General features: G+C 40.8%; 1 protein-coding gene across 1 annotated transcript in view; it reads left to right on the top strand.

Moving 5' to 3' along the window:
* fgd (faciogenital dysplasia) overlaps positions 1–9,046 on the top strand; it is a 58,431-nt gene extending 49,385 nt beyond the window's left edge. The window contains 9 exon segments of the mRNA XM_040153414.1: positions 98–190; positions 280–359; positions 1,146–1,176; positions 2,073–2,177; positions 2,680–2,733; positions 4,791–4,892; positions 5,066–5,194; positions 6,226–6,366; positions 7,429–9,046. Of these exon segments, the coding sequence (XP_040009348.1) occupies positions 98–190; positions 280–359; positions 1,146–1,176; positions 2,073–2,177; positions 2,680–2,733; positions 4,791–4,892; positions 5,066–5,194; positions 6,226–6,366; positions 7,429–7,674 (981 nt within the window). The 3' untranslated portion in view covers positions 7,675–9,046.
* Positions 9,047–14,004: the final 4,958 nt, after the last annotated feature.

The raw sequence follows: 14,004 nt of genomic DNA, 5'->3' as shown, positions 1-14,004 counted from the left end.
TAATTAGAGAAATATCAGACTGCTGGAGGATGTCAGTATCTTACCACCTTATTATCTGCACTGGTCATCATCTGTAGTATTTCTGTCTCCGATGTAGTTCAACAATATGGTGCTATACTGCGTGCCTAAACTCAGACTGATGGGACAGAAGTTCAGCGTCAGAGAGAGGATTGACATTGCTGGCATGGAGGTGCAGTCCTGCTTCTCATCTTGTTCGATGTCCTTTTTCATTTATTCTGCTTGGGTGAAAATCAAATTTCCTCTGCTTCCTGGCCTCAGGTGCAGGAGAATGTGAAGCAAAACCTTCCTCACACGTTTGCCATCATCGGCAAGCAGCGTTCACTGGAGCTGCAAGCCAGGTACAGACATTTGAATCAACCGCCAGGAAAAAAAACTCCAGAGTCTGAACTGAGATTTGAAAATGGGCTGTTACTGTATAATATGTAGTTCATTCCTATGGAAATGATTATATGAATACAATTAATTATATAAATAAACCATTAAATATTGAAATAATTGGAGAAGCTATTGAAACTCAACTAATTATTATGACATGTTATTTTATTATTTTTATTTAAATATGGATGTCGCTTTGATATTTATTTCATTATGTAAATTTTATTTCAAAATGCCCTTTTCCAAAAGTCTGTTTTTAAAAAAACACAAGTAACTCTGAACTAACTTCTGTCATTAACACTGGCTCTTTACTTTAATGACAAGTAATAAACTGAGCTCACAAACCAGCTTAGCAAGTTAACTGGCTATTTGGTAGGTAGCATGTGCAGTAAACTAAACAACTGCTATGACATACAGCCAAATAACTCCTGTTAGCTGTTACCTATTACCTGCCGCTGTAAACAAACAATAGCACAGCCACAGTAACTAACCTCTCTTTTTACTTACTGCATCTGCTTACCTACCTTTCCATCCAGTGAACTAAAGTTGCTCGAGTTATGATTATTTGTTTCTTACTTACTTTTTTAATATCTAACATTTTGGGGTTCCATACATGCCATTTCCAATGTGGGTTTATTGTCTTAATAGCAGTATTTCGGGTGAATATCTGAACAGTCCAAGCCATTTCATTGTGATGGTACTTTTTATCAAGACAAAATAATCTAATGATTTTTATATTTGCTTCACAGGACAGCCGAGGAGAAGGAAGATTGGATTCAGGTATGGATCGCACACATGCTCTCATACATATAATGTACAGACACGCAGTGTGTGTCTCGTGCGCACATGCAGCATTTTGGGCCTATGCCTTGGGTAGTTCCACTTTATTAGAGAATGGAATTAGCAAAGATTTCCTCTCCACGCTCATTCGGTGTGTTTGGGAATTATGTTCTCTAATAAAGCCCCTCATTATTGCTCGTTTAGCCCATTTCATCAGAGTAAAGCTGATTAAAACATTTTTGCAAGCTGGAAAAGTGGGTGGGCGTACTGCTGAGGGGGCTTGGGAGCTTTTCTGTGTGTCTTGAATCTGTATGTCAGCATAAGAGAGGGGCTGGAATGAATAGAGGGAGCATTCAGAAAAGCTGATGGACAGTGAAACATAAACTCAAAAGATTTTTTTAAAAGAGAGAAGAGGTTTTTACACACTACTAGTTGGGCAGGTCTCTGGACTTTGACACTGGCATTGAGGTTGTAGCAGTAGGACCATGACGCTTTAGGAGCTCTGATGTCATTGTTGTTGTCATTTGTTTGGTGCATGTCCAGGCCAGACAGCACGCCACAGACCCCTCGCTATGTTTCCCACTCAGGCAGTGAAAGGAAAGGCAGCTTTCCTCCTCCTTTTATCTTTTCTTTTTCACTTCGGTCACCTGATTCCTTTTAAACTGAGAAACAGATTCTAAAGGACACATAACATAAGATCAGACGATTGTACATCATGCTGTAATTCTGCAATTTTGGATGTTTACTCTTGTCTTTGGTCTCATGACAAGCACGGAAAGAATAAATGCATTCAAATGCAGACTCGTCCAATCAATAATCCATTTATTTTCTTTGTTTTCCCTCTGTGATCTCCCCTTCCCTCCTCCTTTCTCCTCTAAATCTCTTCCGACTCTTAGGTGATCCTGGCCACTATCGAAAAGCACAAACAAAACAGCGAAACGTTCAATAAAGCTTTCAACAGCTCCTTCTCTCGAGAAGATGATCATCTCCCCGAGTCACCGGTCAGTCACCCACTCCTTCAACCAGTCGGTTCAATTATCATTCAGTTAGTCAGTCGTCCTATGTAATGAATCATGGGGGCCTAGTGTTACACAAAACGAGTTCATCATAGTCTGGCCTTTGTCTGCTTGAACAGCTCTCCATCTATGGATGTGGTGGTATCATACACACAAAGTACACACATAAAGAAGCCCTTTCTTTTCATCCTGACAGTCGCGCACGTAGCGTCTGCAAGTCTCTTCTCCCAGAACTCTCTCATGACCTAATAGGGAAAGCCCAAGTCAAAGTGTATACAAAACTCTTATGGATCCGCTTTGACCCACTTTGGGCTGGCTAGAGCTGGACCCTGGCCAAACGTAACTTGACACAAGCCAGGGGACGAGATTCAGCAGGTCCAGACTGACACCTAGTGGTAGAGATATCTGACTGCAGGAGGAAGCTGCCATTGCTCGACACAATGTACAGTAGCAAGTAAATATGATCTGTGTTGGTTCTGCTCCCCAGGGTCCCTGGTGCAGCACGTCCATGGACTCAGATAGTGAAAGACTGCATGAAAGGGTAAGATACTATTACATATAAATAACACTTATTGTCACCTCGCATGCTGATGGTACTTTAAGGGTTTAGAGAGTCTGAGCACTGTCTTAGTATCTCATATCAGAGGTTGATTGGCCCTACAGCTGGCCCCAGGGCAAAATGAGGTGTGGGCCCTTATTGATTTCCCCATTTCTCCCACTGTCTGCATTGTGTATGTATTAGTTATTATTAAACAGCTTGTAACATGACAAAGTACAAATTAATTTAGGAACAGCACCAAAAAAAAACCATATAAATAACAAACTTCTCAAAACTAAATTTTAACCCTATAAGAAGGGGCTTATAGTGTCCACACAGTATTACCAAACTAATTGGCAAATTAATCAAATTACCTAAATTACCTAATTACCTAAAGCCTTTAGGCCCCCTGAGGGTCTGTGGCCCTTGGGCAGTTGCCTGCTTTGTCTGGTTGGCAATCCAGTTTTTCTCAAAGGTTCATTATTTTATGATTTATTTAGTGAAGGGATAATCTGGGATTTTATATTTTTATTTGAAATGTTATTTAATTAGATAATTAGACTTATTTAGAGGGACTCTAGGGCATAATCAACAGCTCATTTGCATTATTTCTTCATTTTCTGCTTAACTTTTGATAACCAAAGGATTTTCTGAGCTAACCTCATTGCCAGGAGACTGAATTTAACGTAAATTAAAGTTAAGTTAGTGTCGTAGGGGGAAAACAGCATCTTTTTGGTGTTTATAAGAGTAGAGTTACTCCAAGAAAAAAGGACAGAGGCATCAGCGCAGCTTCAAAACCATCATCGCTAGCAGGTAAAGGTGTCAGGAAAGACGGCTAATATTACCAGGTGGGCCAGTTGACAGACCTTTTTCACAGGAGAAGTTTTGGCTTGTCATAGCAGATAGAGCACTATTGTAATTGATAACATTAAAAACGCCTGCATTCAGTTTAGGTGAGCTAGTGCTGGGATCTTGGTATCTGGAATTGCTGGCTCACAGTCATGGCTTACTGAGACAATTGATGGAACGGAGCCATTGTTAACTAAATTTGTTTCACCTCTGCTTTTCCTGCTACGACAACTCAAAACGTATCAGTTAGACTGATGATGTTACAGGCCCACGGTGTTTGTAAGACAGAGCACCTTAGAGGGGAAGAGGGGGGCCTCATTGGCAGATTTCGAACAGAGGTCCAAAATATAAGGAACTTAAGTTCTTTTAAATAGAGGGTGTTCAGTGTTTGAAGTGTGTTGATATATATGTGGTGTTGGTATGCATTGTTGTATAGGAACTGCAGGCCTAATTGGAGCAACTGATGAATAAGCTAGTCAACCTTAGCTGCTGGATCCTGACACCTTTACCTGCTCTGTGCATTAATGAGGGTGATAAGGGCTAATATGTCCCGCCTTAACAGGTGCGAGAAGACATACAAGAGGGTGAAGGAGATGTCAGTCAGGCACTGTCCTGTACACACCCACACTCCCTTGAGAAGTGGCTATAAAAAAACATTGGGGTAAAATTGTGAGCAGAGCACAAACAACAACATTGTTTGGTGCTTGTGCTCTGGTTATCCTAAGGTACATGGATCTCAGGCGGGATGACTGTGGCGATGATAATAATGCTGGGTAGACAATGGCAATGGATTCAGCTGCTTCTCCTATCTAAAAAAAGAAAAGAAAAACTGTTTTGTTTTGTTTTGACCAGCCCACTGCAAAAAGGCAGATAGTTCTCATGTTCCCTGTATAAAAAGGAGATGAATTTCACTCTTCATCCTACAATGTATCAGTAATAACGATCTGACAGCCTGTACTGCTGTGGACACATCCATCCGAACTCCATTTCAGTTGTCTTTAAGAGGAGGATAGTGTGTGTGTCTGTGTGGGTGTCTGTCTGCCTTCGTCTTTTGTTAACAGAAAGGTGAAATTGAATATAGGTAGCCAGATAAACAAAGGATGAAGCAAGATGAGCCGTCAGAAATTCCTTTTGGTTCAGCAGTGCCGAAAAGGCTTGACGACCTTCACACATGACTCCCGTGTTGTGTTTTGTTTTGTTTTTATTTCCAGAAGAGTTCCAGGAAAAAGGAGAAAGAGAAGCAAACATGTAAAGGCTGCAATGAGAGTTTCAATTTCACCAAGCGCAAACATCACTGCAAGTCCTGTGGAGCGGTGAGCACAGATGGAACAAGAGAAATTTGGGGACTCTTTGGTGGGATGTAGAAAATGAAAGAATGAAGAGAGAAGTCAGAAAACAAGTGGAGAATTTCTTTCAGACAATTAACTGTTAACAAACTGAGCGGCTTCTCAACGCTGTCTCTCTTTTTCTCTCTGTCCTTCTGCAGGCCATCTGTGGAAAGTGCTCAAAGACCTTGGACAACAAAACGAGCCGAGTGTGCCCGGAGTGTTTCGATGCCAGCCTCAGCCTAGAGAATCTCGGCGTTAGTGAACAGAAAAGGAAAGCTGCGCCTGAGGTGAGACACACACTTGAGGAGAAACAAAAACAAGAATACACACACACTGAGAAAGACTGAACAGCATGTTCATAATAGTTTATTTTTCTCTCCATTCGAGCCTGTCCAATGAAATCCATCTCTCCGTGTATACCGGTGCTAAATGTCAACCAGGGTTCAGCAGCGGGACTGCATTGATGGCAACGAAAAGAAAGCACATTAGTGTACTTATTAAGTACAGTACACTGTCTCTGTTGAATACTAAAGTCACTGTGTGGTCTGAAATCATTGTACACACACAGATTTTACACAAGCAGTATGTGTATATGTGTGAAAATAAACATTCACATTGAAAGATCAACTAATCCTTCTTTGATGCCATATGATAAAGTGATCTCAGCTTAAGGAGGAACAGTCGTCTCCGCTGACTCAACAGTCTGGCTGCTGCAAGTGTCTTAGCTACTGTCTGCCTGTCTGTCTGGGATTCTGTGGATGGATGTACACTCTGCTCTGGTTACACTGAAAATCTGACAGGATGATACTGTCTCTATATAATGTTGAGGTTGTTGTAGGATTCTAATTTGGGTTCATTCAGTCCAGTCTCTGAATGACAGGATCGCCAAGGAGGGGAAAAATCTCATCTGCAGTGAGTTTAGTCACCACATGGGGGAGTGGTAGGCCGTACGAGGGTCAGCCAAGGGGCAGCGGGAGCTTGAACGCGTCCATGTGCAAATCTCACTGTGTCCTACATTGTTGTTATGTAATGGTGAACCGCAGAAGATCTGCGCCATCATTTGCTCATCAAATTTAAATCTCCAAGATATGATACGGATGGATTTCAATTACATACTAATTCAAATCCATAATTATATTAATGATAATAAACATACAAAGTGATTTACGTGAGAAAATCAAGATTAAATTGTGCTACTCTTACAGTGAAGAGATGTGCTTTTCGGTTATCCCAGTTGTACACTTTTGTTTTACATATATGCATATAACAGTGGTTGGACCCCTTATACAGTGTTTACTTTATTATTGTGTCTTTTCAGAGACAGACATCTCTAACAGGTGAGAACTGTTTACTGTGTGGCCACCTCCAAGTGCAGGAGAAAGGGAAGAGCTGGACCAAGATGTGGGTGGCTGTAACCAAGGCAGAGCCACTGGTGCTGTACTTGCAGAGCAGTGGGCAGGTAAAACTTAAACACACACACACACGCAGCAGATACGTTTGCATGTGTGCTTATGTGAAAATATACAACTTTTTCATTAGTTTTAGGATTAGGATTATATATTTTAGGTACTTATAATCTACCCTTTATTTTTTGTATATATTCATCACTTACAATACATAGATCAGATTACATGTGGTCGCCTGTTAAGTTAAGCTTTCTGTAAATAAAGAACAATAAAGATTGCAAATGTTCACCCACATGGCCACATGACCAGTGTGCTTGAGTCATCTCTTATATCTGCTGATCCTCTATTTCACCCGTCTGACCTTTCTATACATCCTGTCTGCTTCTGCCTTCTGAAGTAGGACATCTGTACAGTATAGCGCCTGGGAACATCACTGAGTGTGTGTAAATCAGATCTATCCAATCCTGCCTGTGCCAGGTTGTCTGTGCACTGTCCGTGCTCTGTAGATTTGGGCCAGGAGGATTGGGTTGTCCTGAATCTGACCTCAGGTATAGCCGCTGTCATTGACTGGGTTTTACTTTGCACCGGCCAGTGGAAGCAACTCTTTGGATTTACTGTAATTCCTTGTATTCCTGGGTCTGTGTGTAGCAATAAATTTGATCAAAACATCCCACGGAGATGCATATAACGAGTGGTTTACATGATTACTTAAAAAAAAAAAATCCCAAGGCAATCGTGTTTGGAAAACTTTCCACGAAAGACTGAAGTGAAAGTCTGCCTGGTAAAACATCCCTGGGTTTCACTTCCAAGACTAATATCCCAATCCCACTGCAGAAAGCTACCATTCCAAAGATTAGGATTAATGGGAGTTGGACGAGCATTTCCTGATTATATAGAAAGAGAGAGGAGGAGAGAGTTTATTATACATGCCGGGTTCGAATTTATTCTCCTGCAACTGAAGAGACATGCTGGTACTTGCTGTATTTACAGTATATTTCCTCTTTCCTCAAAAGAATGCTTATTCAAGAGAAATACTACCAGATTTTCTTCTGATTGACTTATTTATTGACTTTTTTAAAATTTATTTATTTATTTATTTATTTATTTTTTAATAGGACTCCAAGGGGGCGCGGGCGGTGCCTCTACCTGGGTTTGAGGTGAGCGTGATACCGCCATCAGCAGCCGAAAAGTCGGAGGTCAAACACGCACTCCGACTCAATCACACCCAGCAAACTTTGCTGTTAAGTGCCCAAGATGCAGAACTCCAGGCCAAGTGGGTGGACGTCCTCTCCAAAGCTGCCCGCGGAGAAACACCCACAGATGCATCAACGAGCCTGACTGAACACAGGAAGAGCCAGTAGTGGCCATGTTGGAGCCAAAGGACTCTCGCCCCCTTCCTCCCTCCTCCCTCCCTCCCTCCCTCCCTCTCCTGTGTATAGAGCACACATTACTTGAATTCACTTTACCTTGGCACTTTTTGTTTTGTTTTTTTCCTTTTGAAAGGACCACTCAATCCTTCCTATGCCACTTCAATCTTATCTTCATGCCCACACAGCTACTTCTCCCCCTCTTCCCATCTTTCTGTCTTTCTTGAACAAGATCACACAAAAAGAAGGACTATGCTATCATGCCACCAACACCACTGTATGTATGTATGGTTAGGATATTTTATTTCTCTGTGTTTTCAACAGCCGGAGAGGATCTCTGAAGAACTCATGTTTTATTTGTAATATAGCTGAATAAGTTTCCTGTATGATGTTTTTTTTTTTTTTTAAAGATGAAGTTCCTTGTACATTATGCGACTGTGTTGTGAAGCATTAACTCCTATATGTTTGTCCTTGCATTTGTGGGAATGTGTGTGTATATAAGTGTGTGTGTTAGTGTGAACCCACTCCCATGTTTATTAAGTATTGAATGTTAGTGTAAGAAACCTGCGCCACCTCTCTCTTCTCTTCAGTCCTGTACGGGGACACAGTGGCAGTTCAGTGGGTATTGTACAGTATGTATACTATAGCGCGATGTAAGAAAAACAAAGAAAAAAAACAGACATTTTAACTTAAGAAAACAGAGATGTGTAGACTTGTGGCTGGCCACCTGATGCTTCCACTGTCAGCTCCCATCTTACAGACTCTCTCCTCATACTTCTCGCTCCTATTTTGGTAATAACTCCCTCCTGTCATTGTCTTTGGTAACTGAGACCTCTGATCCACCACATTTCCACGCTCTCAGTATTGTGACTCATCCAGATGAGAGTACACAGCCAGAATGGGATCATGTGGCTTCAATTCTGACCCTGTGCTGCAGGTTCAGAAACAAATAAATAAATAAATACTTTCTGTGTAGTTCTCTCTCTCTCTATCTCTCTCTCTCAGCATAGCAACTTTTTGTCTGCTTCTCTCAATTTGGTGATGTGATGGAAACCAAGTACTGTACTGTAAAACTGTTTATTCTGCATTCCCCACCATACCCTGCTCCTATCAGCACCAGCCTTCAAGCAAAAGTAGCAAAACAAAAAAAAACTCATCATTGAATCTCTTTGTGCATGTAAACTCACTCATATTTATGTACCGTGCTTTGAAATCGTATCCCCCTTTTTATCCTCCAGAATTCATTCTTGTCGTACTGTAAGTCAGCAGAGTCAGCATTGAGTGTTTTAAACATGAATTGTGCACAGTGGAAAAGCGGTCAAGCATATCATCAATAAACAGATGCTGTGGTTCACTCAGTACCACGCTGTCCAAGCAGATCTTCACATGTTTTGAGTTTCTGTTCACAGATATGTTTCTCTCTGTCTTTTCCTTTGATGAAACAAACACAAGTACACAAACTATAGATATTACACTTTCTCTAATAGTCAAAGATCAATCCACAAACACTCTAAATAATGCCAGCAGATATTTGATTTAATATGCTGATGGGATGTAAGAGGATTAATGTTGCCCAAAGCCTACTGTTTGTGTGCAAACAAAATTCTGTGTGAATGTCTACATGTCATCTAGAGTTACTATACTGTGGTTTTAGTTCCATTCCTCCCGGTTTTCACTTCTGTTTGGATTATTCATAATGACGGAAAATTGTTTTTGGGGTGAGTTTGGTATTCAGTATTTTTTGCCTGAACTTCTTTATCCTCTATCCACTTTGCACTGTAATAGCAGAAGGTAAGAGTGGAAAAAAAAAAGAAGAGAAGAGAAAGATTTTAAAACAAGATGTTTGCAGCTGCTATAGCGGCTCTATGGGGCTGTACTTCAGCACAGTAACGTTAGTGCGGGGAGATAAATGCATAAAAACATGATAACATCAGCATGCTAACATGCTCACAATGATGAAGCTAACATGCTGACGCATAAACGAATATAATGTTAGGCATTTCTTATTTAGTATCTCAGCATGCTAACATTTGCCAATCAGCAGTAAACACAATTTACAACTGAGGCTGATTGGATTATTGTTGTTAGGTTTTTTTTTTTTGTCACGTCCAGCTTTAGCTGTTTTGATTGAGTCAAGGTTTTCCGCCAGCAACATACAAAAATATGACTATTAAAAATCTGTTTTATATTCATTTCATATGATTAGACCAGGTGAAGCCACCACTAAGAAAACTGATCTCCTCACAAAAACACTGACCACATTCATGAATGAGCGAGTGACCACAATTTACCGCTCATAGCTCGAACCTCTGGCAACGAGAGTCTGGAGCCGCGCTAGAGGCTCTGTGAGGCTGTAGTGAGGCACGGGAGAGCTTTGAGCCAGATGCATATAATGCTCACAATGACAATGTTAACATGCTTATGTTTAGCAGGTATTACGTTTACCATCTTTACCATCCAAGTGTAGTGTTTTAGCTTGTTAACGTTAGCTAATTAGCACTAGACACAAAATTATTGGGCAGATGGGAATATGATTAGTTTTGCAGGTATTTGGCCACAGACCAAAGTACTGGACAAGTCACATAAATGTGTGTACCAAACTGTATGGCAATCCATCACAGATGTTGAAACATTTCATCGAAAACTACAAAAGTCAACCTTGTGATTTAAATGTAAGGCAAATCAGGGGATCACCAAAGTCATTATCCACCGGGAAACATAATATTTTTGTAATGTCAAGGTTTTCCACCTCCTATTTTACCTTTTTCATGCTCAGTTCTTGTCTGCTATGATTCAGTTGCTTTGGCTCTGAGCATTTTTTTTGTTGGCATGGGAGTGTGTGTTTTTGTGAATGTTTGGATATGGATTCAAACTGCTGAGAAAGACAGATCTCTAGCAACTGTGGGAACAAAAGCCTTTATCGACATGAAGTCAAGTACACTGCTTTTTTTAAAAACACGTTGCCTGCTGCGTGCAGCAGTATAGCCAGCTGTCACCATGAGAACAGCTCTGAAACTCCATGTACTAGGGTGACTTATGACAAGCTTCTCAACATGGAAAGCAAAACAAGCAGAGCCCTTTATGACCATCTCATCATTGCCGTTTCTATTTGATATCAGAAGATAATGAGTCCAGAGACTCCATTTGTGTGCATCACAAAATGATTATTTTCTTAGTAAGAAATGTGCCATTCAAGCAACCTAAGCAATACAGTATAAATCAACTTAACACACAGGTTTTGGTTATGGCTTATGCTAGTGACCTATCTGTGGGATTGTATGTACAGTAGCAAACAACCACCCTGCATACTGGGTACCCTGTGTTTTGGTACGATACCTCACACTATCGTACTTTGGTACGATACCTCACACTTCAACCATGTATATGTAAGATATAGTTCATTTATTTATGCAGGCCTCAAAAGACGGAACAAAATTGAAACAAAGAAAGGAAAGATATAGATTACAGAAAAACTTCACTGAAAGGGTTGGGTAATTGAACTATATGGCTGACTTCAACTCTAAGATATGCATGAGTATATAAAAGAAAATGTAACAATGGGTGTAGAAAAGCTGGTGCAGCTGCCTTAGGTCAACTTTTCTGCATCTTGATTTAATTCAATTTCATCATCCCTCCCTGTTTTGTGTGTACTTTGCAGTCATTATGCTTCTTTTTGCAGTTCTTGTGGACATAAACATATTGGTGTGCATTTACAGAAAAAAAGGAGAGAGGACAGCTATTGATAGTTGGTATGAACCATTACTTCTTTATTTACCAATTCAAAACTAAGTGTCAAAATGATAAATTGGAAGGCTGCTGTCTCTGTAGAGCTGTGAGCTGTGCTGCAGCGATAGAGAGCAAACTGCTGACTGTCTCGTTCTGTCATAGTTTTACATGCTGTACGTCTAGAACAGAGTGGAGTAGGGTGGGTACTGTGTCTACTGGAGGACAGAGACCGTGCTAAGATAAGCTCTCGTCATCTTTCCACAGTCCTCCACTAGAAAAAAACCCAAGGCTCTGTATTGTTTTTTTCTTTGAAAATGTATCTGAGCAACTCTTTTCTCAGCAGTAAAATTTAGGGTTTAGTTGGCTGAAAACCAGAGTCTATGGCAGGAAGTTTGGTTTCTTCCTAATCATCTGTGAGAGGCTGTGTTCTCGTTGGGTGATGCAACTGCACCTCCGCCTCACACCTCCATTTCCTTCTTACTGTTTGCCTGTAACTGCTGAACACTACCAAGGTTGCAGTGGAACTGTAACTTGTCGAAATAGACCTCCATGAGAGCCCTCAAGGCTTGCCTTAATGGCTCTATTCATCAAGGGCACAGACCTCTTTGAATGAGCACAAATGGCAAGGTTGGCTGAGCTGAGCCATTATTGTTGCCAGAAATGTAGGCCTAATAGAGAACAGTTGTAGGTGGAAGCAAAGCCAAGCAGAAAATTTAAAATGAAGAAAATATGTTCAGGGGTTCCAGGTTGTGTCCACGATTCTGTGCCGCTTGTTCTTCTTCCACAACAGCAGAGGAAAATGGTTTAATGGGAAAGCTGTATAGCCACTGGAGCGTAAGCCTCTTAACGGCTGTTTGTGTGGGTGTATGTGTGTGTATATCCTGTACATCTGCATGCCCCAGAAACATTTGCATTTTGCATTCCCAAACCTCTGAATATACCCCCCTGCTGACCTACCTATTTGGGACAACTGAGAAAAACAAATTACCACCTGCTCTTCTCTTCTCTTCTCTTCCTTTCTATCAAGCTCTCTTTTTAGCCACACTAGCAACATCTTTGGATAGCGACGTCGATTTATCAGCCTGTCGACCCAACACTTTGATCCCGACTGACAATTTTCCATAACCACTGACGGACTCACATAAATTGTACAGACATTCTTGGTCCCCAGAGGACGATCCCTAATGACTTTGGTGTAACCCTGACTTTTTATGTTGCTCACAGAAGGATGTAACAAGGCCAATTATTGCCTGACTTCTTTATTAAAACGACAATAGTTTGTTTTGCTGTCCCCAGAATTCTGTGACCTGTAGTATTAAATTTCATTTGCTGTTACCACCAGTAACTACAGGTGTCGCCAAATCAACCAGCACTGAAATCTTCGAGATTTGCCACTTTAAAGGCAACATTCTGTAAAGAGCACATCACTTTGTTTTAACTGCTTCTAACCATAGGCATGGGACCTGTGAAGAGGGACCACAGGAAGACCTTGTGTCACTTCAAAGGGTCACAAGTGAAAAAGGCGAGGAACAACTGGCCAAAGGATATTTGGGGCCGAGAAGTTAAACCTGCAACAGCTGATTTAGGGGGCAGTGGAAGCAAGTTGTGAACGTGACATTGACAAATAATCATCTTTTAAGGTGATATGGCAAACTTGTTAGCAAACTGTTGCTTATTTACATATCCAGCAGTTAGGGACGAAAATAATCATTCATTTGGAGTCTAGTTTCTGACCACCTCGTACATGCAAGTCCAATATTTTAGACTAATGAAAGATGAGGCAAGTCTGGCTATACAGCTGAGCCTGACAAACTGAGTCCGAGATGTCCTAAAACAGCCACTTTAGGACAGAAGATAAACCCTATAGATCTACGTTGCTGATGTTTTGTTTGGCCTCTTTCTCCATTTGAACCACGTACCCTTGGTTAAAAACATGATGCACTGATTAACCAAATCTCGTACATGCAATATAGTCAGGCTGAGTTGCATCATGCTGTCCTTAGCCATCAATCTGCAGCAAAACCCACATGCAAATGCAAATGCTTCACTGCATTCTATAGTAAAGTAGGTAGACAGTTCTCTACTCCTCTAGAGGAAGTGGTTGCAACTGTTTCCTGCTATTTTCATGTTTTACACTCCTCTACTCTTGTACATGAGATAAGGGTTTTTTCCCTCCACTTTCATTCCCTGGGTCTATGTTACTGATGTCTGTCATCTTTCTAACAGGAAACCATGTTCCTCTACCACCAAAAGAAGTAAATTGTAGTTGATGCAAGCTTGACATTTTCTCTCTGATGATCAATTGCTGTAATAGTAACTCTACACCACCAGAGACACGATCATTTACATCTTCGTCTCATTGAAAAAAAAAAAAAAGGAATCACTCTCAGATTCACAGCCACTGGAGAGGGTTGTTCATTATATCTTTATATGCTAACCAAAAAACGTTAAGCTGGATTTGATGATGATGATGATTTGAGGTTTGAGGTCTATTGAAAAGAATGAACTTAATGGCCTCAGAAGAACTATATTATCTATGGATTCATTAGCTTGAACACCCATGACTCTCCCCCAAATCCTTCAAGTAAAACTCTCCCA

This window comes from Xiphias gladius, chromosome 18 (assembly GCF_016859285.1).
Source record: "Xiphias gladius isolate SHS-SW01 ecotype Sanya breed wild chromosome 18, ASM1685928v1, whole genome shotgun sequence".
Classification (NCBI taxonomy): Eukaryota; Metazoa; Chordata; class Actinopteri; order Istiophoriformes; family Xiphiidae; genus Xiphias; species Xiphias gladius.
Note: the sequence above shows the minus strand (reverse complement) of the source record. Positions and strands in the feature narration are given on the sequence as shown.